This window comes from Bufo bufo, chromosome 1 (genome assembly GCF_905171765.1).
Source record: "Bufo bufo chromosome 1, aBufBuf1.1, whole genome shotgun sequence".
NCBI lineage: Eukaryota > Metazoa > Chordata > Amphibia > Anura > Bufonidae > Bufo > Bufo bufo.
Genome location: NC_053389.1, coordinates 206,433,492 through 206,460,486, shown reverse-complemented (window position 1 = coordinate 206,460,486; position 26,995 = coordinate 206,433,492). Strand labels below are relative to the sequence as shown.

At 43.6% G+C, this 26,995-nt stretch overlaps 1 protein-coding gene across 1 annotated transcript in view; it reads left to right on the top strand.

The window, feature by feature from the left end:
- Positions 1-709: 709 nt before the first annotated feature.
- FAM83E (family with sequence similarity 83 member E) overlaps positions 710-26,995 on the top strand; it is an 86,267-nt gene continuing 59,981 nt past the window's right edge. Inside the window, exons 1-2 of the mRNA XM_040434603.1 lie at positions 710-1,105; positions 18,914-19,481. Coding sequence (XP_040290537.1) covers positions 19,032-19,481 — 450 coding nt within the window. The 5' untranslated portion in view covers positions 710-1,105; positions 18,914-19,031. The remainder of the gene's footprint in view (positions 1,106-18,913; positions 19,482-26,995) is intronic.

The following is a 26,995-nucleotide window of genomic DNA, read 5'->3' as shown; positions in this document are numbered from 1 at the left end:
ACAGACTATCTTTAAGGACCTTAGACTGTAGTTTACAAAATCGATGATATGGGGTCATAGAGAAAATGATACGAGGTGTAAATAGGGTGAACTTCATCTCATTTTTCCCTCTGTGCAACCATTGCCAGGTTTTGGGGAGAGCAGCGTTACAACAAATCATTTCTCTGCTGAGGAAACAGGTTGTTACCAGGAACGTCCAGAGATCAGGTTGATGGTTAGAACAAAAGAACTTGTGTAACATTCACGTGACGTGTTATCACAATCCATACTCGGAAGACAATACGTCATTGTGAAGTATACCATTGTGTTGGCCGTTCATATTAATTGTAGTCTGTCACCAGGTGTTCCACCATTGCTTACGAACAATAAGCCACATTGTTATGTGTGATCCGATATGAAATTCTCAGTGCAGAATGAAGCACTGTCTGCTTTGCAATACATGTTACAGAAATGTAGGCCAGTAGATCATTATTGGCATAGCCTGCCGAAACAGCTATTCACATTACTCAGCCATGAGCTGATCTGTAGAACCGGGAGTTTATTTAAATCCACTCTGATGGTCAGTCCCTAGTAATGTCTACCATGCTACGTTTCTGTTGGTTTGTCATCTTGCAAATAAGTCAACTGATCTGCTGGAGGTGAATATGCTTCCTGGTTGCTACAGGTAGGCTGCACAACCTGCTGGTGTGTCTCCTGTGTCTGGCGTTATTAGAACAGGAAGAACAAAGCAGGGAAAGCAGGTGGAGAGCGACAAGGTACAGAAAGCCAGCCGCTTTGAACTATGCTGACACCTTTCCCACACTCGCTTACAGATAAACCCATAGATCTGAGGAGCCAGTCAAAAATATATTTTCTTTCTGGCTTCAACTTTTCAGCTGGACTTGAAGCTGACAAATGTAGCTCTGACTTCATGTGATTTTTATGCTTTTTTTGTTCTTTATATCATTGCAAACTTCAAAGAAGAAACAACCACCTTCACAAGAAACCAACAGCGAGGAGATTGCAAAAAAAAACACAGGAAAGGGCAAATGTCTTTATAGATTTTCACCTGATGACTTTAACGTGGAAGGTCTTGTGGACTACTAGAATGAAGAGGGCTTTTCAGGTACATTATTATTGTTGTTACTTGTATATTTTATGTATAGGTCCTTAGTTTGCATCTCCGTGTTCAAGGTGCTTCGATTAAAGTATTTGAAATTATAATATATTGCTAAAGGGCATCTCCTGATAGTAGCAAGATTGTTCTACAAATTGAGTTGGAGAAATAAGAAGATTTCGAAATTTCTGGCGCTGTTTTGCGGTCAGCAGGATGTAGACTTTCATTTTATAGATCTGTTGTTTTAGCACAGGACCTAGACTATTAACTGTCAGGTCTCAAGCTCATACAGCGAAGTTGGCTGTGATGTTGCATTTCACAAGCCTTCATGCTGCAATCCTATTACTAGTGAAATGTTAGAGATTAGCTGTTCATCAGATTACACAATAATATTTGCAAAAGGATGCCAACTAGAGTGTGGATGGGCATAGTAGGCACAGTCATCTCCCTGCTCGTCATCCTACTGATGTATATTTAGTCTTTGTGCCACTAATCCCTTGATGAACCTCCTATTAGGGTAAACATGTTAGGACCTGACTTGTATGGTGTAGTACGTGTCAAAGGTGTAACTTGATACTCCTGGACCCTAGGGCAAAATATTTAATAGGGTCCTCTAACAATGCAGCACTCTTAAAGGGAACGTTATATCAGAAAATGACCTGGTCAACTCTTTTAGGACCGGTCCATTTTCAGTTTTTTTGTGTTTCTGTTTTTTACTCCCAGAGCCAAAAATTTTTAATTTTCAATTTCATGGCTTTATTGGGGCTTGTTTTTTTTGCAAAACAAGTTGTACTTTCGAATGGCACCATTTAATAGTGCATATGATGTTGGGAAGCGGGAAAAATTCCAAATGGGGTGAAATTGGAAAATAACGCAATTGTCATTGTCAAAATTGACCTGTTCTCTTCATTTCCTGGGTCAGAACGATTACAGCAATATCACATTATTTTAGTTTCACTTGTGTTTTGACACTGAAAAAAACTTTTTTTTTCTTTGCATTGCCATATTCAGACCCCCATAACCTTTTGCCCGTGGAGCTGAGCGAGAGTTCATTTTTTTTGAGGCAATCTGTAGTTTTTAATTATACCATTTTGGAGTGCTTATGGCTTTTTGATCACTTTTTATTCATTTTTTGGGGAGGTCAAGTAACAAAAAAAGGGCAAATCAGCCATTTAGATTTTTTTCCATAACACTGTTTGCAATATGCAATAAATATTTAGTATTTTAGTAGTATGGGCATTTTGGGATGCAGCGATGCCTATGATGTTTTTTTATTGTTTATTATACATATACAGGTGAAACTCGAAAAATTTGAATATCGAGGCGAAAGTCTATTTATTTCAGTAATGCAAATTAAAAGGAATTGCATTAATGCAGCTTAAAATTAGAATTTTGTGAAAAGGTTCAATATTCTAGGCTCAAAGTGTCACACTCTAGTCAGCTAATGAATCCATATCCCCTGAGCAAAGGGTACCTCAAAATTGTGACTTTGGGGTTTCATAAGCTATAAGCCATAATCATCCAAATTATAACAAATAAAGGCTTGAAATATCTCACTTTGCATGTAATGAGCCTATCTCATGTTAGTTTCACCTTTTAAGTTGCATTACTAAAATAAATTAACTTTGCACGATATTCTAATTTTTCGAGTTTCACCTGTATATGGAAAGAGGGGTGATTTGAATTTTTATATATTTTTAAAAGCCATGTGGGCCCTGGAAGTGCAGTGCTTAAGGGCAAGCTGCCTCAGATGGCGTGGTCACAACTGGCCATGGCATCTGTGAGGTTAAATGCTTGAGATCGACATTATCGCCGGTCACAGACATTATTAGCCTCAGGTGTCTGCTGTGTAAAACTTCAGAAACCTGGAGGCTATGGTGCCAGCTGCACTCTCGAGCAGAAGCCATATTTAAAGACTGACTTCCACTGTAATTCACAGTAGGTGGCTGGGAAGGGGTTAAATCAAGTATTATGTACTTTATTTTTAAATAATTTTTGGTAATGTTTTTTTTTTTGTTTTTTTTCATGTCAGTATCTATATTTAATAAAAAAAAATTAAATCCTGCAGGCTTCGCACTCGCCACTAAGCCTAATTATAGGCACAATTTATTGGTCTATACAGATCACCTTTCATTGTTACCATCACATGCAGGGTTACAATGACAGATATCACCTATATATATAAAACTAACTCATGATCCTCCACTAGATGATTGTCAAATCATTTCAATTTTTTCCTTGTACAAAGACCTCTGCACAGGTCAGCGAGCAGGCCTACTCTCCCATACAAATCAAAGGGCCCCCTCTAGACTATAGAGTGGCTGCTGTAAAGCATATCCTTTAGGCCCCTTTCACACGGGCGAGAATTCCATGCGTGTGCAATGCGTGAGGCAAGCGCATTGCACCCGCACTGAATCCGGATCCATTCACTTCAATTGGGCTGTGTACATGAGCGGTGATTTTCACGCATCACTGGTGCGTTGCGTGAAAATCGCAGCAAGCTCTATATTGTGCGTTTTTCCCTCAACGCAGGCCCCATAGAAGTGAATGGGGCTGCGTGAAAATCGCAAGCATCCGCAAGCAAGTGCGGATGCGGTGCGATTTTCACGCATGGTTGCTAGGTTATGATCGGCATGGGGACCCGATCTTTATTATTTTCCCTTATAACATGGTTATAAGTGAAAATAATAGCATTCTTAATACAGAATGCTTAGCAAAATAGTGATGGAGGGTTAAAAAATAAAAAACAATTAATAAACTCACCTTAATCCACTTGAACGCTCAGCCTGCCATGTCTTCTTTCTTTTTTGATGAAAAGGACCTGTGGTGAGTGACGTCACTGTGCTCATCATGTGGTCCATCACATGGTCCATCACCATGGTGCTCGACCATGTGATGAGCGAAGTGACGTCATCAGAGGTCCTTTAGCCAGGTCCTAAAGAAAGTAGAAAGAAGAGGAGATCCGCTACGCGGTCAAGTGGATGGAGTGAGTTAAATTTGTTTATTATTTTTAACCCCTCAATGGACATTTTACTAAGCATTCTGTATTAGGAATGCTATTATTTTCCCTTATAACCATGCTATAAGGGAAAATAATAAAATCTACAGAACACCTAAACCAAACTCGAACTTCAGTAAAGAAGTTCGGGTTAGGGTCTGGGTACCAAACATGCCGATTTTTTTCACGAGCGTGCAAAACGCATTAAAAAGCTTTGCACTCACGCTGAAAAATGCGCTCATTTTCCCGCAACACACCCGCATCTTGTCCGGCCCTTTCACGCGCCGTCCGTGTGAAAGAGGCCTTAATGTTGTTGACATAACAACAGCTTAGGCAACATAATCATGTTCAAGGACGTAAATTTAAAAAAAACTACAATTTGAAAATAAAAAACAGATTAGAAAAAAAGATATGTGCAACTATCTGGTTTTAACTGGCAGCAAAATAAAAGTGACCCATTCCCTTGTAAGAGTAAGAGGTGCAATTGTTTCCCCTCAAGCCCCTGGGCCCAGGTACCACAGCATCCTCCATACTCATTATAGATATACTCTTGTTTGGGGCACACAGGATTAGGTATTGGTCCAGCGCTGCTCTTGTTAGGCTGACTGTCCTGCATTTCTAGGGCATCACTAAAATTGATTATGGACAGTGCTTTATCTGTGCTGTTGTGCCAAAGTCAGCGGCATAGCTAAAGGCTCATGGGCCCTGGTGCAAGAGTTCAGCTTGGGCCCCCGTTCCCTCAGTGCTTTGTGGTCAGGGGCAGGGAAGCACATAGCCTTTGTGCTGCCAAAGACAAAAATTGGAACGGCACATCCCTCCTCCTCCCATGCCAAATTCTCGACCTAACCCCTTCCCTCCAGCCAGAGTTGTAAGTTGACCAGCATGCACTTTCTATAATACTAGTGTCTTCCTATGCACCACAACGGTCTTTGGGTCTCCTCAGGCTCCTGGGCCCAGTAGCGAATGTTACCTCTGCACCCCCTATAGCTACGCCCCTGGCCAAAGTAATGGCCCTTTTACAAGGGCTGACCGACAGGAAATTATTGGGAATAAACTGCATTTACATTCAGCAATCATCCCTTCTGTATGGGGAAAAGTGATCATTGTTTGCTGGCAGCAGATCCCTGTTTACACAGGACAATATGCTGGAGACAAACAATGATTTATTGTGCTTCATAAAATATGTGTTCACCCGATCGATGGCTCATTCACATAGAGCAGTCATCGGGAGCAAGCATTCCTAAGAACGCTCATTCCCAATAATTGCCAAGATCCTTGGCCCTGTGACTGTTATGCATTAACCTGTGTCTCCCATTGTATTAAAACTTTTGGATACTGAACTCTCATTTGTAGTGCATGGATAACAAATTTTCAATTTTAATATTGAACCGGTTGCTCTGTGATAGTTTGTACCTCACTACAGTTAAAGGGGTTCTCTGGGAATAATGGGGGTCATTTATTAAGACCGGCGTTTTTGACGGCGCTGGCCTCTACATAACATTGGTGGACCCACCCCCACTTCTAAATGTAAGACTGCTTCCTAGCTTTCTTACAGTTAGACCATTTTCTAAACCTGGCATAGAAAATGGTAAATGAGATGGGCCTACCAACCCATCCCCTTCCCCACCCATGCTACACCAACTTTTTTTGACCTGGTGTGAGCAGGGAAAAGTCGCAGATTGTGGCGCAAAGGACTTTTACACCTCAATCTGCGCCAGAGATACGCCTAATATAGGTGTATTCCTGTCCCCAGCCTTCATAAACAGAAGACTCATACAGTACTTACCTACTCCTTGCCTCTTCAGTCCTCTGTGCTGCCTCCTGCATGTCCATGTTCTGGTTCCCCTGCAAAGTTTACATCCACCACAGCATAGGCATGTTCACATTCTCTGCTGCAGCCAGTGACTGGCTTCAGCAGCGCCCTGAAGCCAGTCACTGGCTGCAGTAGAGCATGTGAACATGCCTATTCTGTGGTGGATGTAAACTTTGCACGGGAACCAAACATGGACATGTGGGAGGCAGCACAATGGACTGGAGCGGTGGGGAGCAGGTACACCTTATGTATGAATTTTAAGTTTATTCTGGCAGGCTGGGGACTCTGTGGTCTGTTTGAGAACTTCAGACCTATGTGACGCCATAATATGGTTCGCTCAATTGCGTTGGAACATCAGCCCTGAAAGTGATCAAACAACCTGTACTTAGTGGCATGTGGTATCATGGGGCCTGGGAAGTGGTCTCTGTGTTTTACAGTCCTGTAAGTAAGTAGACTGGTCAAGATCAATGGGATAAGCCCAAGGGATCTCTGTAAGGGAAAGTGCTGTTAGCAAAGAAAATTGCCATACTGTGTTATTGTAAATGCAGGTTAAAGAGAGCAATACTTTGTACAGGAGTGCTCCTTTGGACTTGGTCTGTGACTGTCTGATTATATGATGATGTCAGTACAGTAAAATAGACTGTATCATAAATCAATATAATGCAGTCAGTTCGGGTCTGGGGAGCTGTAGTCAGAACAGAAGATGTGGCCAACACACGGGCCGAGTTTTCTGAACTGAGCATTGTTGTGTGAATCAGGCCTAAAGGCTTCTGATAACTACTACATTCTGTGACATTTCTAAAGATGAACCCGGTAAACATCTCCTACATAAAAGTACACCAGACAGAAACTGTGAAAATGTATAACAAATGCACACACTGTTTGAAATTTCTATAAAATTCTATAAACTTTGAAGCAAAATATATTATTGGATAAAAAAGATATTTCCCAAAATAGAAACCATTTTTAATATGGCAAAATGTTTTATAATGCGGGAGATGTATATGTGTATATGCCTTTCATTCAGTGGACCGAGTACTGTACCCCTTTGTTTTCTGCAATCAGAAAAAGGAAGTGCTTGCAGGATCATAGTTCTAGAAAATGAGGGGGTCACAAGGTAAAGACCCTATTAAATCTTTAGATTTTCAACCACTTAAGGACTCAGTCTTGTTTTGTACTTAGGGCTACACATTTTGTTTTTCATTTATTAATCTGTGCATTTCAAAAGCCGTAACTTTTTCTTTTTTCTATTTAGGGTACTTTCACACTAGCGTTCTTCTTTTCTGGTATTGAGTTCCGTCACAGGAGCTCAATACCGGAAAATTACTGATCAGTTTTATCCTAATGCATTCTGAATGGACAGCATTCCGTTAAGTATGCATCAGGATGCGTCAGTTTAGTCCCTCTTATGTTTTTTGGCCGGAGAAAATACTGCAGCATGCTGTATTTTTCTCTCTGGCCAAAAACACTTGCCGGAATTAATTTCCATTGAAATGTATTATTGCCGCATTAAAATTGCTGAATTGACAGATCCGTTCTTCCGGTACGCGCATGCGCAGACCTTTAAATCTGTGAAAAAAATAAATACCGGATCCGTTTTTCCAGATTACACAGGAGAGACAGATCCGGTATTTCAATGCATTTGTCAGACGGATCCGCAACTGGATCCGTCTGACAAATGGCATCCGTTTGCGTCTGACAAATGGCATCTGTTTGCATCTGACAAATGGCATCCGTTTGCTTCCGGATTGTGGATCCGGCAGGCAGTTCCGGCGATGGAACTGCTTGCCAGAATCATCTGCCGCAAGTGTGAAAGTACCCTTACCCGGCTGCAGTGGTGACATCACATTGACAACATGTGATTGGCTGCAGTTGTCATGTGTTGTCGACATGACATCACAGATGCAGCAAGGTAAATAGTGCCCAACCTGGAGAACCGGAGTATATACCAGTTGTTTTTTGCAGGCAGATCCCTAAGGTTGTGTGTTTTCCACTTAAAACGGGACAACCATTTTAAAATGTTTGCTTTTAAAAAGATGTTTTTAAAAACGTCTTTTTCTTAACACTTTTTTAGTCCCCTTAGGGGACTTGAACATGCAATCTTTGAATGACATGCACTATGCACTATAATTCTCCTGTGTTACAGTTCATGATCATTCTGACAGGCACCCTAATACATCCTGCTGGAGGCAAGATGTATCAGCAGTAGGGACATGGCAAGACTGGGGCCCTTCAGAAAGAGAAATACTCGGCACCCTGTGATTGCGTTCGCAGGGTGATGATTGGAGAACAAAGGGAGCTACTATCTTCTGTTTAATTGTGCAGCTGCTGCAATCACTATTGACCTCAGCATCTAAGCAGATCAAATCTCTTAGACTAAGATATTATCTCTGGATCCTAGCCGTGAGAGCCTGGTGTCTGCTGTATGATACAGCTGGCATCGACAAGCCAGGGCATGAGTCCAGCTGCTGAGCCCACAGCATCACCATAATGTACTATTATGGCCCCGAGCGTTTCATGAGTCCATAAATACATTATAAAATCCCCATTAGAGAGCTAATCATTTATGTTTTAATACTCAATGCAAGAATTGGATATAAATTATTAAAGGGACTGTCCAGGAGTTCAGCATTGAAGGCCTGTCCTCTGTGAGGATTCTCTCTGGTAGTTAGGACTAGCGGATGTAGTGTAGAGGCAAAGTACACAGTTCTTGAATCAAACAGCGGTGTTTATTCATACACTGGTGTATAACAAAACTCAGGTGGTTTGGTGTTTGTTCACACACAAGGAAAGTCCATAAACAATAAAAGTCACCTTTTCTCCTGGGTGTTAATTCACACCCTGTTAACAGTTCAGCCTCATCAAGTCAATAGGCGGCCTGTTCGCCTTTAGAGGGGCCTGAGTCCTCCAGCCCGGCTCAAACCTCAAATCCCAGGACAGCCCTCAGTTCACAGCACACAGACTCCTGAGCTCCACTGTCAGAGGGAGGTAAATCCACCACACCTGGCTGTGCTGGCTGGTTTTTATGCCTGGCAAAACCCGGCCTGGAACATAGGGAGTAGTCACCCACCCAGCACTTTGACTACTCCCAGTAAGAGCCGTCCCGGATCAGCTATGACAGCCATGTTAAATCTCAAGGTGTCAATTAGCAATAGCTGCTGCTGACACATAAAATACCGGCTCTTACTTCACCGAGGCCAGGAACCACAATGATTCCAGGTACCTTCTTGCACCTCACAATAGGTCCTCCTATATCTGATCGGTGTGGGTCCAACTCCCAACACCTTTTTACAAGAGAACTCGTAACTCCCAGTTGTTAATTTATGTGCAGTGTACAGGTTTAAAAAAGGATTCTCTAGAATTACCAAACTTTCATAGTGAATACAAGTAATTACTACTAAAAACTATTAAACTAGTACTACTCTTAAAACAGATATGTCAGGAGAGGTGAAATGTCCTCTTTAAAAGGGTTGTCCAATAAAAACTTGCGGATGCGTGGATCAGATACAGACTGAAACTACGGCCTTGTGTATGAGCCCTAAAGTAAATATTATCTCCAAGGAAAACTACGGTTAAAGCCAGAGTTTCCCATTGTAATTATTTATGAAGCAGTCATTCAGACTTCACAGTAGTCTTTGGAAAGCAAAATAGAATTGATCATGGTTAAGTAAATCAGTTGGTGCAAGTGCAACTGCAGTGCATTCGGAAAGTCTTCAATGCACTCAATACCCCATAATGACAAAGTGAAAACAGAATTTTTTAAATGTTTACAAATGTATTAAAAAGGAAAAACAAATTTTGCATAAACATAAGACCCTTTGCTATGACACTTGAAATTTAGCTGTGGGGTCTCCCATTTTTTCTTGATCAGCTTTGAGATGTTTCTACACCTTGATTGGAGTCCACCTGTAGTACATTTAGTTGATCGGATATGATTTTGAAAGACACAGCCCTGACTCACAGCTATCAATGCATATCAAAGCAAAAGAAAAGCCATGAGAAGGAAAGAACTGTCTTTAGTGCTCAGAGACAGGATTGTGTGGAGGCACTGATCTGGAGAAGGGTACAACAAATTTCTGCTACACTGAAAGCTCCCTAGAGCACAGTGGTCTCCATAATTCTTAACGGAATAAGTTTAGAATATTTAGGACTCGTCGTGGAGCTGGCCACCCCACTAAACTAAGTGGGGGGAAAGGAACTTGGTAAGAACCCAATGGTCACTCTGACTGAACTACAAAGATCCTGTGAGCAGATGGTAGAAACTTCCATAAGGTCAATCATCTCTGCAACACTCCATCAATCTGTGCTTTATGACACAGTGGCCAGAGAGAAGGCTCTCCTTAAGTAAAAGGCACAGAAGAGTTTGAAAAAAAGCACCTAAAAGCCTGTCAAACTACGAGAAACAAAATTCTCTGGTCTGATGAAACTAAGATTTTTTTGGGCCTCAATAATAAGCATTTGGAGGAAACCAGGCACTGCCCAATACTATCCCTACTGTGAAGTATGGTGGTTGCAGCATAATGCTGTGGGGGTGTTTTTCATTGGCTGGGAAAGGGAAACTGGTCAGAGTTGAGGGAAAGCTGAATGGAGAAAAGTAAAAAGATCTGATCCAGAGTGCTCTGGACCTCAGACTGGGGTGAAGGTCCACCTAACAAGACAGTGACCCCAAGTACACAGCCAAGAAACAGGAGTGGCATAGGGACAATTCTGTGAATGTCTTTGCCTAGCCAGAGCCCTTACTTGAAGCTAATCGAACATTTCTGGAGAGACCTGAAAATGGCTGACCACCAACAGTCCCCATCCAACCTGACAGAGCTTGAGAGGATCTGCAGAGAAGAATGGCAGTAAATCCCAAAATCCAGGTGTGTAAACCTTGTGGCATCATACCCAAAAAGACTGGAGGCTGTAATTTCTTCCAAAGGAGCTTCAGTCCCGAGGGTCTGAATACTTACCTGTGTATGTCAATACAATATATTAGTTTTTCCTTTTCAATAAATTACAGTATTTTTCGCCCTATAAGACACACCTAGGTTTTAGAAGAGGATAATAAGAAAAAAATATTTTTCATTAGACCTCGGGTCAGACCACCAAACAGATCCTCAATGTTAATCAGACCTCAGCTGACAGCCCCAATAAGGCCCCCAATGTTAATAAGACCACAATAAGACCTCAGATCAGACCCCCAATGAGACCTCAGATCAGACCCCAATGTGAATCACCCCCAATCAGACCTCAGATAAGAGCCCCATGCCTCTCATCAGCCCCCATATGCCTCTCATCAGCCGCATGCCTCTCATCAGCCCCCATATGCCTCTCATCAGCCCCCATACATCTCGCGTCAGCCCCTCATCAGCCCCATTGCCTCATATCAGCCCCCATTGCCTCATATCAGCCCTTCATCAGCCCCTATTGCCTCATATCAGCCCTTCATCAGCCCCTATTGCCTCATATCAGCCCTTCATCAGCCCCCATTGCCTCATATCAGCCCCTCATCAGCCCACATTTCCTCATATCAGCCCCCAACAGCCCCCAATGCCTCAGATCAGCCTCCAGCAGCCCCATTGCCTCAGATCAGCCCCCAGCAGCCCCCATTGCCTCAGATCAGTCCCCAGCAGCCCCCATTGCCTCAGATCAGCCACCAGCAGCCCCCATTGCCTCAGATCAGCCCCCAACAACCCCCATTTTCTCAGATGAGCCCCCATTGCCTCATGCTTAATAACATTAAAAAAAACACTTACCTCTCCTGCTCCGGATGCTGTTGCTCCTCTCCTCCAGCGCGATCTTCTACATCCTGCCGCCAGCTGTGCTGTGAACTGGCGCACACAGCATGAGGTCACAGAGTGCCCTCACGCTGTGCACAGCCACAGTACAGCCGACAGCGGAGGAACAGGAAGAGGTTAGTACAGAGCCTTCACTGTTTCCCGGTCCTCCGGTACTAATGAGCGCTTCCATAATGGAAGTGCTCATTAGTATTCGCCCCATAAGACACTGGGGCATTTTCCCCCCACTTTTACCCCCCATATCGTATGAGGCGAAAATAGCAAGGATTACAAACATCCTGTTTTCACTTTCTCATTATGAGGTATTGAGCGCAGAATCATGGGGAATAAGGCCCTAGAAAAATTCTCCAATGTGCACCAGAACCAATAATCCATGACCAGCCTCACAGCACCTTTCCAAAATGAAGCAGAGGGAGGCCGATGTGAGCTGGGGTGTATGACACTCTGATGTACGATATAGCTGCTTATATCTAATTATCTGCATTGGTATTAGTGACATGTCAGATAGTAGAAATCTATACACAAAGGTATCCATTCACTTAATTGGTCTCCTGATTTTGAAATTCTATATTAGGACATTAATTGAAGTGATAGCTTGTACTTGAGCTTGTTGGGTTTGGCTGTAATGTGAAAGGGTCCTGATATCTTGAGATGCCATCTGAGTTGAAATATCTAAATCAATAAACACATTAGACAGGAATTCTGCATGTGACTGACCGTTTACCCACATTCGTTCAATACAGAAGCATACTGCAGCCATAAAGAAATGCAGAGGACATTAATTACAATATTTTGAATATTTCCACCTAGAGCAATCACCGCAGCCCAATTCTCTTATAATGACAGGGAACAGAAATAGTCCATCTCTGGTGCCCAGTGTTGTACCTACAGCGTCCGACATATGTGTGTAAATGGGACACTTTAAACATCTGCTTATTTATTTATCTAATGCAGGCATCCTCAAACTGCGGCCCTCCAGCTGTTGCAAAACTACAACTCCCAGCATGCCCGAACAGCCTACAGGTATCAGCCTACAGCAGGGCATTGTGGGAGTTGTAGTTTTACAACAGCTGGAGGGCCGCAGTTTGAGGATGCCTGATCTAATGTATGGTATTTCACATTGTCAGTCCGGCATTGTCATTTCACCCATTCGCCCCTAGGTGGTGCTGGCTCCACATAATATATATAGCTGGGGTGTGTCTAGCTTAGGTTACTTTCACACTTGCGGCAGAGTGATCTGGCAAGCAGTTCCGTCGCCGGATCCAGCAATCTGAATGTAAACGGACAGCATTTGTAGACAGATCCTGATGCAGATCTGTCTCACAAATGCATTGCAAGAACGGATCCGTCTGTCCGTTTGTCATACGGACAAACTGATCAGGTTATTTTTTTTTTCACATTTTTACCAGTCTGCGCATGTGCAGACCAGAAGGACGAATCCAGCATTGCGGTATTTTTAATGCCGGATCCGGCACTAATACGTTGATATAGAAAAAAAATGTCGGATCCAGCATTCAGGCAATTGTTCAGTTTTTTTGGCCGGAGATAAAACCGCAGCATGCTGCCGTATTACCTCCATCCTGAACAGTCAAAAAGACTGAACTGAAGACATCCTGAGGCATCATGAACGGATTTTTCTCCATTCAGAATGCATGAGGATAAAACGGCTCAGGACGGAACCCCTAGGACGGAACTCTATGCCGGAAAAGAAAAACGCTAGTGTGAAAGTACCCTTAGAGGAGAGAGAGAGCAGAATGTGGAGTTGAAGTGAAGTAGTTAGTGAGAGAGGAGGAAAGCAAGTTCATGGAGAAGAGAAACGGGCCTAAATCAACATGTAACTGTTTTCTTTTCATCTGGGCCCTAATCAAGCCTGGAGAAGACAACCACAGCAACCAAGCACCAGACAGTGAGTCTATGTCTAAATATGAAGTAAGCCTAGTGAGGGTTACAGCTGAATCTAGCTTATGGACCTCATCAGCACTAGTGCCTGAGAGTAACTTTCCAAGTGCCGGGGCACGAATGGATAATTAGTGCGCAGAATTGTCCATATTCACTAGAAGCCTTCTGGGTCATAGTGGAAAAACCTAAACCTATTTAGGAGAGCATCCTGCAAATAATGTAGCAGAAGACTGATGTCTGCCACGAGGGAGAACGCCCTTATTAGATAGCTCAAGATAAGTAGAAGACAGCATATTTAGTACCAGAGTGCTATAGATTAAAGCGGTTGTCCGGTCCCAAAATCAAGATTCTTTTTATGTGCTCCTAACACCCCTCGCCATGCATACATATGCCCCCAATACCTGTTTTTCATGTCTGAGCTTTCCTTCCCCCCTGGAAGACATCACATTATCCTGGCAGATCTGTTTACTTTCTCCCCTTCTTGTTTTGTTGAATACATAACTTTATTGATACACAAGCCTGGCTGCACTGCACAGAGATGAGTCACAGGCTGGCCACGCCCCCCACTCTGCTCTGCCTGCAGCAGCTACTCCATCTATAACTCCTGGGTCCATGTTACTACACCCAGACATGAATCTACTTCTCACTCATTGTCTAAATCCCACCACTGACTGTCCACAGGCTCTGCTCTCACATGTGTATCTAATCCTATCCTGTGTGATACAGCCTGCTGAGCGGTGTATCTAATCCCATCACTGACCGTCCACAGGCTCTTCCCTCAATATCTCCAGAGTGTGCACACGACCATATCCATTTTCCGATCCACATTTTTTGCAGTCCCACTGAGTTCCATGGATTTGAGGTCCTCATTTTGAGGACCAGAATAGGACATGTTCTGTCTTTACTGGAACTGACATACGGATGTAAAAAACACACTGATGACGTCCATGTGCTTTCCACATCCGTATGTCAGTTCTGCGAAAGATAAAACGTGTCCTATTCTGGTCCTCATAATGCAGATCGAATACCCATAGAACTCAATAGGACTGCAAAAAAATGTGAATCGCACATGGACAGTAACCATATTTAGTGGATCCGCGACTGGCAGACCGCAAAACAGATACGGTTCTGTGCAAGAGCCCCGTAACACTGATGTCCACAGTGCCCCTCTAACAGTGACGTCCACAGTTCCCCTTAACAGTGACGTCCAGAGTGCCACCTTAACAGTGACGTGCACAGTCCCCCAGTAACAGTGACATCCACCGTGCCCCCGTAACAGTGACGTCCACGTGCCCCCGTAACAGTGACATCCACAGTGTCCCCGAAACCGGTAGCAGTGCCGTCCACAGTACCCCGTAACAGTGCCGTCCACAGTACCCCCGTAACAGTGCCGTCCACAGTGCCCCCGTAACAGTTCTGTCCACAGTGCCCCTAGTGCCATTTAATGCCCCCTTGTGCCCCCTAGTACCATCCAGTACCCCCACTATGCCATCCAGTGCCCATTTTTTGCCATCCAGTGCCCCCTTGTTCCATCCATTGCCCCCCTTGTGCCCTCCATTGCCCCCCTTGTGCCCTCCATTGCCCCCCTTGTGCCATCCATTGCCCCATGTGTCATCCACTGTGCCCCAGTGAAATCCAGTGCCCCCATGTGCCATCCTAATTGCCCCACGGTGCCACCACAATTCCACAGTAATGCCCCCCCATGTGCCAGTCAGTGCCCCCAGTGAGATCCACAGCATAGCGATCAGCCTCTGTGGCTGATCGCTATGCTGTCACACCTGCACAGCGCTTACATCGCACTGTGCAGGAGTCAGTACAGGCTTCACATAGAAGCCTGTACGATACAGAGAGCGGCCTGCACATGTGCACTAGCATTCAGACTAGTGTGCTGTGAAGACTGCCGTCCGCCACTTTCTCCAGCAGGAGGCGGTGAAGTGGAATACAATTGTACTTATTTCTGAGTCATCACTTATGCCATATGAATGCACTTTATTGATGGACTGTTTGAATTGTTTTACAACAACTGACTCTTCATAACTACTACTACACTCAACATTTGCACCTTACGGTGCTGGCGTCAAGAACACAGGGGCCCAGCCACCAAAGCACCTTAAACACCTATACCATCAAGGGCACCTCAACCAACATCTGGCTGGTGTTCCCTGCAACAGAGAATGCCCCGGAGGGATTTCGTGCTGTCTTCCCATCCACTGTACGCCAGTCCAGGGAGGCATCTGCTAACAGTGAGTACATGAACTATTACACCCATCGGTCCACCGTAGCCTTGCTTGTTTCCCCTGTGGTTTGGTATGTTACATACCTCACAGGGGAATGCTATGGAAATCTGACATTATATGAACTTCAGAGATTTCTGTGTCACTGATGGGTAGAGAAATGCCAGGGATCCGCAATCTATTATAGCATACATTTGTATATGTACAGATCGTTGATAATATTCCTTCTAGTCAGTGACCGTTAGATGATGATCTGTCAGCTATACCATATATAGGATGATGCAATGAAAACACAGATCGTTATCACCTATGTCCCTGTTACTCCAGAGCTGAGAAAAAAATTCAAATGGTAAAAAAATGTCCATATATTTGGGAATGTATGCTGCTTTAATCCTACAAAGATTTTCCATAGTCCCCAATGTGTGCATACCCAGCCCCATACCTATCGAAAAACATGGAGCATGGTATTAGACAGGGGTTGACAGACAGCGGAGGCCCCTATGCAAGAATAGTATGTAGGTCCCATGTTGTTTAACAACCAATTTATCAAGGGCGAGTGGCTCATCACAATGCCCCACAATTTACATGGGTCTATTATTTTATTTGGCCATTTATCGGAATTAACTTTTACAGGAACACTGTTCCCAATAATCACCCCGTGTAAAGGTGCAACTGATGACCCAATGAATGGGCAAATGCTCATTCATCTGGTGAAATAATTGTTTATGCTGACATCATTGTTTATGGGCGGCAGATCATGCTGTGGCATCATGCTTGTCCCCATACAGTGGAGGCGATTGCTGCATCTAAATGCCGCTCTCACCTCCTCTGACCAGCAGGTAATTATCAGGAAGGAGTTCTTTACTTCTTGCTATTTACTCTCTAGTCACTCCTACACCCCATAGCGGCAGACATGCAGCTGCTATGGGGCCCAGGGTAAGAGGGGGCCCAGTCTTAGTTGGGATTATCTCCTCTTCTACTGACCTTGGTCAGGACTCTACCCTCTAAAGAAACAACTTTTAGCAAATGAAGCAGTGGAAAAACGACTCAAGGGTCATTGAAAAGGGTTTAGGCAGAAACCCTTCTGTCCTGTGTGGGGGGCCTGGTTTGATCCTTGCTATGGGACCCTGACTTCTCTATGTACTCCACCGCTCCTACATTTTTTATTGTGATATGGCCCCCCCTTGGCTAAAGAGTCTCTGTGCCGCCTTCAGCAACTGTTTTAGAGAATTACTGTATCTACAGCATGGCCTGGCTGACACAGGCTGCCACCAGGTGCATGAGATTCAGAGCCGCTCATCGTATCTCAGAAGATAACCATGTGAAAACGATCCAGCAATCCAAAAAGTTGATAAAAGTATACTTTATTTTAATCCATTAACACAACATACACTGCAACCAATGTCCAGCCCAGCATTAAGGGAACAAAAGACTTATCTGACGTGTTCCCAAACCAACAGGAACCTTAATCCTAGATATTTACAACTAAGGACCCTGTTGGGTCAGAAACATGTCAGTTAAGCCTTTTGTTCCTTTTATCTTGAACATTGAATATGGTGTATGCTGTTTTTAATGAATCAAAATAAAGTACATTTTTGGAGTGCTGGATCATTTGCAGCTAATTTGCATAACTTTATTCAGCATTTTTCAGCATTCATCTTTTTTGAATCTGGTGAATTATAATAGGGGGAGGTTTGGGCTACCGCTCAGGACCTGAGGCTCCTGGGGGCCATGGCCACCTAAACCATCTATTGTCTTACAGATATACAGTTGACATAAAGAGCAGGGCCCACTGTTCCAGACAGCCTAGCACTTTCAGTGCAGACAGGCTCATTACATCTTTCCCGACGCCACCTGCTGAAGTAAAGGCAGAGAGGCAATGAGACCACGAAAAGAAGAGGCCTGGCTTGTGTTTGATGTTTTCATAGTTCCATGTATGTGTATTGGTTTAAAATGTTATTGCTGATTTCTTGGCCATTTATGCACTGCATGAATGTCCAGAGCAATCGGGGATAAAAGAGTATCTGTCAGCAGGATCAGCCATATTAAAGTAGGCATAATACCTGGTAGAGTTGACCCTGCTGAGCAGAACAACATTTATATACCGCCTGAGAAAAATAATGATTGACTGCCACACAAGAACCAATGATGTCATCCTCCACCTGGAAGAGTAGACGCTTAGCTTTGTTTGGGTGGAGGATGATGTCAGTGCAGTTATCTGCACTGCTGGGAAAGCAAATGTACTTTGCATGCGCCCAGAGTGTAGACTATGTGCAAGCACAAGATTACAGGACCAGACAAGATGCCTAGCCCAGTCAATCATGGGGATCAGTGGAGTAGCTCTAAGTGCCGGGCAGGGGAGCTCTGGTGCTCCAAGGGGCTCGGACCTGTGCCTCAGAGCACTGTAGACCTTATTTACATATTAATAAAAAGTTACTTTTCTCAGGAAGGGCACAATGGTGGAACCTAAAAGAGGTATCTCATTATGTCTGGTCTAATCCTGCTGCACTAAATGTTAAAATAGCTGAATGCTGTACTTAGCTAACTCATAGACTTCGAATGGAGCTGCAAATGCTTGCCCAATTCAAATTGGGGACAGAGAACCCGCATTCTGGCAAACGGTGGGTATCCCAGTGGTTGGACTCCCACCGATCTAACAGTTAACACCTATCCAGTTGATAGGTGCGTAAGTATATGAGTCTGATTTGGAATAATAATATTTTTTCTTGTTTGCGGCCTGCATTCATTCAGGGGCTGTTATGGGGTCTAAATTTTTTAATTTTTTTATTTATTTATGGATCTGGGGTCTGAATTATTTTAGAGGTGTTTACTATCGACACAGCATGGCAGGGAGAGTTGAGGAAGGAAAAGCCAAGTTTTGGTTAACAACTCAAGCCATACACAGTAGTCTACTTAATCTGCTTCTTATTTTAATCTAGCAAACAAGAGGGCTGTGCTTATGATCAAGTTGCTTCCAACATTTTTGTACTAAACATGAGACAAAACACTCCATCTTTAATTCCTACCAATTCATCATTTTGCTGGTGTACTTGCTGATTACTCATGTAATATATTCGTTTTTTTCCTTTCCAGAATTCCCTTGCATCCATTGCAATTACCAGGCTTTTGAAGGATTTTTGGGCAGATAAACTCTGAATACATGTTTATATATAATTAGTTACCTACTAGAAAAGACCCCTAAGTCCTTAAAATGGCCAACTCTCAGCTAAAATGCTTGGAAGATGAGCTGGAATTTATAAACATTTCTGAAGCAAGTCCTCAGTTTTACTATTCAGAGAAACAAAGAACTGCCTTAGAAGCACTTTTATCTTCTGGAGAAGCTGCTTTCAACAGTTACCTTAAAAATGAAGGAGCTCGACAGTTTTTATCAAAGGAAGAAATTATTTCTCTAGAAAGCACTGCAGTGGACTCTCAACTAGGAAAACTAGAATATGAGGAGGATTCGGAGCTGGATGAAGATTTAACTGTAAGTTACTGGCCAGGAAAATCCGATGTACCAACACCTATGCTGGATCTTGGATGGCCAGAGGGAGACACGTGGAAAGGAATTACACGAGCAGACGTTTACACACATCCTCCTACCAACAATGCTCCTCACATTAAAGTGGTGGTTCGAAGAACAATCCAAAATGCAACAAAGGTATGTAGAGGTTCGTTAGAATGTGCTGCCATCTAAGTCTTCAAATTTCTCAGTAGTTTGGTCATGGGATCTCTTTGTATCTGATATCTGATTTTTTCAATTCATTTTTTTTTGCTAATTGTCCTCTTCTGTTCTTCCATACAACATTGCCACTAGTGTCAACAGCTAGATGATCATCAGTCCTCTGATCTGAAGGAAAATCCCCTTCATTATTGATGGTGGTCTTCCCTCAAACATATCAGCTATTGTAAAATGATTCAGATATAGATAATGAATGATGTCACCTAGCAGAATTCCGGCTGGAAAGTTAGTTTTGTCAATTGTATACACGCAGTTTGTTATTTTTATTTTTATTTGACTCCACTGTTGCAGTTCTCCCTCAAGTTACACTATTATTTAGTTATTTTTCTTAATCAGGTAATTTTTCTTAATTAAAAGATTTCTTTTGAAAACATATACAAAACAAGTGCACTGCAGATCAGAAGATACAAGTTATTCAGATTCAAATAAGACATCGCATAGATAAGCAATCTATTATTTTGTTCTTAGGTGACTGGTGTCTTCAAATGTTGTAATACTGAGACCATAGCTATAACATAGCATCAGCATGGGCTAGTGAGGAATTGGTCATATCAAAGTATTTAAATCAGTTTCTTTCAGGAGCTGGTTTCCAGACTGGTCCAGGTTTGGGCTGTGAATGTTGTTTATCTTGTCTTTTCAAAAGCATTTAATTCAGTAATAAATAAAAGGTTGATATAATAAATAAAAATGCTAGGACAAGGGGAAAAGTATATGTAAATGGGTTGAAAACTGGCTCAGTGATAGGAAACAGAGGATAGTCACGTTAGGTGCCACATGGTTCAGTATTAGGCCCTCCTCCTTTTAATATGTTTGTTAGTTACCTTGTAGATGGCTTATAGCATAGAGGTTTTATGGACTTTTTCAAGGGACCTAATCTGTTCAAGTAGTGTAGTCAATTGTTTTTCCCTTTCTCTCTTTTCTTTAGCGCCCAGTTTCATCAAAAGGCCTCTCACTACTGCCTTATGTGTTTCCCATACTACAGAATTATCTACATCTTCCGTCTTATTTTCTTTGAGGAAGTGTTCTAATTCTGAGGAAACGTATTTTTTATTTTTATCGCTATTTAACAAGCTTTCATTTAGAATCCAATTGTTTACTCTAAAACTAGGGTGTTCAGTTTTGAATAACATAAAAATTGGTGCATGATCGGATAGCAACCTAATGTCGTATTCTGACTTATGAACTAGACCTATGTCTTTCTGGCTTACGAGAAAAAAATCTATTCTAGAGTGTGAATGGAATGTGTTTGAATAAAAAGAATAGTCTCTCGTGTTAGGATGCATAACTCTCCATATATCCACTAGCATGTGCTCCTCCAGTATGTCTCCAAACCTTTTTAACTTTTATTTTGTGTAATTGGATTTGCCTGATGAAGAGTCCATGCTTGGGTCAGGTGCGATATTAAAATCTCCACCAATAATCAGTAGGCTTATAGCATAGAGTTTCAATATTTGCAAATTATGCTAAGCTCTGTAAGGTAGTCAACACAGAAGAGGATCATATAATATTACAGAGGGATTTGGTGAAGCTGGAGGCTTGGGTATAGGAATAGAGATGGCTTGTGGTTCGCCCGGCGGTCGTTTCTCAGCAAACTTTGCTCGTTCGCGGTTCGCCAAACAAGCGAACATATGGTGATGTCCGCGCGCGCCATATTCTTTTGCATTGTGCCGAACTTTGACCCATGATACATTTATCAGGTGAGACAGGACAGCCAATTGAGACGTTTCAGCATATGGACACACCCCCTACACAATAAATAAACCCAATCTGGCAGCCATTTTACATTCAGTTTTTTGCCATTGTAGGGAGAAGTTGCTGTGTGCATTTGTATTGTGCAGCAGTTGTGTGCGGTTCTGCTGCGATACTGCAGCTAGATAGAGGGACAAACGCTATTGGAATAACTAATTGCAACTAATGTGATATACCTGTTGCCCCCCCCCCCAAAAAAAATAAATAAAAAAATGATCGAAGGGTATGATATACCTATAGTATACTTTCTAACATAGAAAGTATATTATAGTGCATTTGTATTGTGCAGCAGTTGTGTGCGGTTCTGCTGAGATACCGCAGCTAGATAGAGGGACAAACGCTATTGGAGTAACTAATTGCAACTGGTGTGTTATACCTGTTGCCCCCAAAAAAAATGATTAAGGGGTGCAATATACCTGCTTCCACAAAATACTGATTTAACGGCTTCCAGCAAATACTGATTGAGGGGTGTGATACACCGGCTTCCAAAAAATATTGATTGAGGGGTGTGATACATCAGCTTCCACAAAATATTGATTGAGGCCTGCGATACACTGGCTTCCACCAAATATTGATTAAGAGGTTTGATATACTGGCTTCCAGCAAATACTCATTAAGGGGTTCTATATACCTGTTTCCACAAAATACTGATAGAGGGGATTGATATACCAGCCTCCACCAAATATTGATTGAGGCCTGCGATACACCGTCTTCCACCAAATATTGATTAAGGGGTTTGATATGCCAGATTCCAGCAAATACTCATTAAGGGGTTCTTTATACCTGTTTCCACAAAATACTGATAGAGGGGATTGATATACCAACTTCTACCAAATATTGATTGAGGCATGCGATACACCGGCTTCCACCAAATATTGGTTAAGGGGTTTGATTTACCAGCTTCCAGCAAATACTCACTAAGGGGTTCTATATACCTGTTTCCACAAAATACTGATAGAGGATATTGATATCCCGGCTACCACCAAATATTAATTGAGGCCTGCGATACACCGTCTTCCACAAAATAATGATTATGGGGTTTGATATACCGGCTTCCAGCAAATACTCATTAAGAGGTTCTATATACCTGTTTCCACAGAATACTGATAGAGGGGATTGATATAACGGCTTCCACCAAATATTGATTGAGGCATGCGATACACTAGCTTCCACCAAATATTGATTAAGAGTTTTTAAAAACCGGCTTCCAGCAAATACTCACTAAGGGGTTCTATATACCCGTTTCCACAAAATACTGATAGAGGGGATTGATATACCAGCTTCCACCAAATATTGATTGAGGCCTGCAATATACCTGCTTCCACAAATACGGCTCTTCTATAGGGAATTTGTTACAGGACCATTTTGAAAATGACAGGCAGAGGAAGAGGCAGGCCATTCCACAGGGGTGGTAGGGGTCGGGCAGGTGCACCAGGCCGGAACCTAAGTGGGAAGTTGGAGAAGGTGCGTGCGATTATGTCAAAGGACACACCAGAGTTGGTTGAGTGGCTCACTCAGCTTTACACTTCTGCACCCTCCTTATCCTCTGTATCTGCACGCTCCTCACTCTCTGCTGTGTGCACCTCCAAAGACACCACCACCACCATAGCCCCTCCACTCGAGTCAGAGGAATTATTTTCCAATCCATCCCCAAACCATACCGATGCGCAGCCATTCTTGGCATCGGATCAGGAATAGGAGGTAGCAACAGCCGCCACCCAGCGGTCTGACGACAGTACCCAGATCAGCCCAAGGATGGAGGTCCCCGCTGTTGCTGCCTACTCTGAGATCTCTAATGTCAGTGGTGGTGAAGGTGATGATGATGACTTGTCGATGGATGTCACGTGGGTGCCCACAAGAGAGGAAGAGGAGGGGAGTTCAGAGGGAGAGACAGAGCAGCAGATAAGGGGTAGAAGGAGGAGAAGCAGGCAGAACTCGCAGTGCACAGGAGGCAAAAAGTAGAATGCAAATGTATCTGGAGCGAGCCATCCACCATGCATGGTCACATCTGGCGCTCCCAGGATGCTGGCACATGGCTCCGCAGTGTAGGCTTTTTTTAACATGTCAGCTGCTGGCAATAGTGTTGCCATCTGCAGCCTGTGATGTCAACGCATAGGTTGCGGTAAGCCCAACGCTCACCTAGGGACGACCGCCCTAAGAAGCCACCTGACCTCCTATCACCGAGCCCAGTGGGATCAACACCATCAGAACTCACAAAGCCACACTCCTGGCGCTCCACGCCCTGCCTCTTCTTCTCTCTCCTCCCATTTGTCCTCCACTCCACCTTCCACCGTACTGTCTTCACGTTTATCTGGCAAAAGGCAAGCTTCCGTGGCCCAAATGTTCGAACGTAAAAAGTTGATGACGCCGGATAACCCTCTTGCCCAATTGCTGACCGCTGGCTTGTCGGATCTGCTAGCCCGCCAACTACTGCCATATAAACTGGTGGATTCGGAGGCCTTTAGAAAATTTGTGGTCATTGGCACACCGCAATGGAAGGTCCCCAGAAGGAAATATATGGCCACGTTCAGCGGCAAGTGAATGTATATTTGGCACACAGTGTCAGTGCCAAGATACATCTGACCACAGACACGTGGTCTAGCAAACACAGGCAGGGACGGTACATAACTTTTTCTCAAAACAGCTAGTACGGACTGAGCACTCACATCCAGATTGCAAGGTAAAATAACATAACAATTTATTATAAAATCCTAAAACATATAAAATTAAGGAATGTTCATTCCAACAAGAAGCCGGAGGTAATCACTACAAATTCAAACAATGTTGCTGCAGGCACATACAGATGTATATAAGATGGCAGATAAAATGTCTTGCTCTAGACAAAATTGCATTTTGTCTACTTAATATTGCAGGATAGTTCTCAGTGGCACACATAGTCCCCTTTCAAGGGTATATTCCTTTAAAAGCAAAGTAATGACATTTCTTCAAAAAACCGAAAATCTGATTTGACCCGTTTGTAAAAGCTCAACCACAGCATGTGCAAATATACTGGCATAAATGTTAGTTCTATAACACAAAGTGGTACGGCATAGAGTCCGGCTCTCTGTGGCTTCCCACTAGGCCTGGACTGCCAATACCACGATTAGCTCTCCAGACGATTTTTGTATTTGTTTCTTTTCCAACAAGCGGAGCAGGTAAGAAACTGTGTCCGTGTCCTCAGCAATCGTAGGACTTGTGGTGCATCACATGCTGTGTCACGTGACGTGAGCTTGAGGGCGGATCCATCCAGGTGGAATATTCGTATATGCTTGATAGGCTGCTTCAGCAGCAACGTGCCGTTAATGACTACCTGTACAAACTCTGTAGCAGGACAGGTTCTGGGGAGCTTTGTTTCTTTTCACCGCGCCAGTGGCTGTGCATGCGTGACGCATGCAGACTTCTGCTGCAATTTGATGACATCACCAAACTGGTCAGTGGCAGCCAGAGCGCCATCAGTGACATTGTACCTTACGCCTTCTTTCTGGAGCGTGCATTGCGTTGTGTCACTGATCAAGCCGTCGAGGAGCAGGAGCTGGAAGATGAGGAAGTCGCAATGCTGAATAAATTCCCAGGGGAGGCTACTCTATCTGAGTCAAGTCAGCAGGAGTCTGAAGAGGAGTCAGAGGAGGATGGTACCTGGGGGGAGGAGCAGGAGGAGGAGCAAGAAGAGCAGGCTTTAAACTTTTCGGGGATCCCTGGTGTTGTCCATGGATGGGGGGAGAAGACCGAGGACAACATTCTCCTGGGCGATGAGCAGGAGCCAGGCCACTCCACCGCTTCCAACTTAGTGCAAATGGGGGCCTTTATGCTCCAGTGTTTGAATAGGGACCCATGTATAAAAAGCATATAGGGCAAGGACCAGTACTGGGTAGCAACGTGCTTAGACCCCTGGTACAAACATCACAGAGGGCTGTAGGAATGCAGCATTTCCAGGCCTTGCTTTGAGAGATGCTGCATTTTGCTATTTCGGGCGCTTGCAGAGGAATTTCCACCCACAGAGAAACAGTTGCGGGTACCAATCCTACCGTGCATGCAAGAAGAGGGCGGTTTGAAGATGTGTTGGTCACTTTGGATATGAGATCATTCTTGCAGCCAACCCATCGACAGCTGCTGTAACAGTACAGCCTGGATTGCAGCGGCTCCCTGTGACTCCGCCCACTTACCTCCGTGCCTTAAATAGAAGACAGGTGCTAAGCAGGGTGTTCCACTAATAGAGTGCGCACCCTGCTAGCTCCATTGCATCTGAGGTCTCTGTCCACATATCCAGACCTGGATCCATAACAACATTGTGAAAGACTGCCTACCTACTTTCCACTGGCTTCCCCACGGCTGGCTTCCTAGCCAGGACCAACTAACCGCAAGTATATGCCTGTTACCTGCTCTGATTAAGGTCCTGGAACTCAGAGTGGGGTGGTTCCTGCTGGTGTGAGGCGATATTCCCAAACCAACTCTGAACTCAGGACATGCTATACTAACTCTGAACCTGCTGCATATTATATACTAAACTGAGGACTTGCTATACTCACTCTGAACCTACTGCATATTACATACTAAAACTGAGGACATGCTATACTAACTCTGAACCTACTGCATACTACATACTAAACTGAGGACATGCTATACTAACTCTGAACCTGCTGCATATTATATACTAAACTGAGGACATGCTATACTAATTCTGAACCTGCTGCATATTATATACTAAACTGAGGACATGCTATACTAACTCTGAACCTGCTGCATATTATATACTAAACTGAGGACATGCTATACTAACTCTGAACCTGCTGCATATTATATACTAAACTGAGGACATGCTATACTAACTCTGAACCTGCTGCATATTATATACTAAACTGAGGACATGCTATACTAACTCTGAACCTGCTGCATATTATATACTAAACTGAGGACATGCTATACTAACTCTGAACCTGCTGCATATTATATACTAAACTGAGGACATGCTATACTAACTCTGAACCTGCTGCATATTATATACTAAACTGTGGACATGCTATATACTAACCCTGAACCTATGGCATACTATATACTAAACTGAGGGCATACTATATACTAACTCTGAACTGTGCACAAGCTTATACTAACTTGTGACTCCTGTAATACTGGGGGACCTTCCTTTCCAGCAGTAACTAATTAGATGGATAGCGGTAAATGATTTTGTTACCCCAAACTCTCCGCCCAAGACTGAGAGAGACGCCTGGGGTACATACTGAGTAACCGCGAATCCCACATCAAAAAACAAGGGCGGTGGGATAATAGTGGATGTCCATTGCTTCCGCAGTTGAGATCCTAACTGATCAACTAGGTGCGTTACAGCTGCCCTCCGGATGCAGCCTCAGGGAACACCTAGACTGACAGTTGTCCGACTACATCGGGTTAACGGACGATCTGGACACTCTGAGAAGCGAGGAACCACTGGAATACTGGGTGTGCAGGCTTGACCTGTGGCCAGAGCTGGCACAATTTGCCATGGAACTCTTGGTTTGCCATTCGTCGCGTGTCCTGTCCGAAAGCTCACGACAGTCTGGATCTCAGAGGAATTCAGAGGATCTCAGAGGACAGCCTGAATGAGGCATGGATCTCAGAGGAATTCAACACCTGTGACGACCACGTTTTATTGAATTTCCTCATTCCAGCCCACACATATCCACCACCACCCA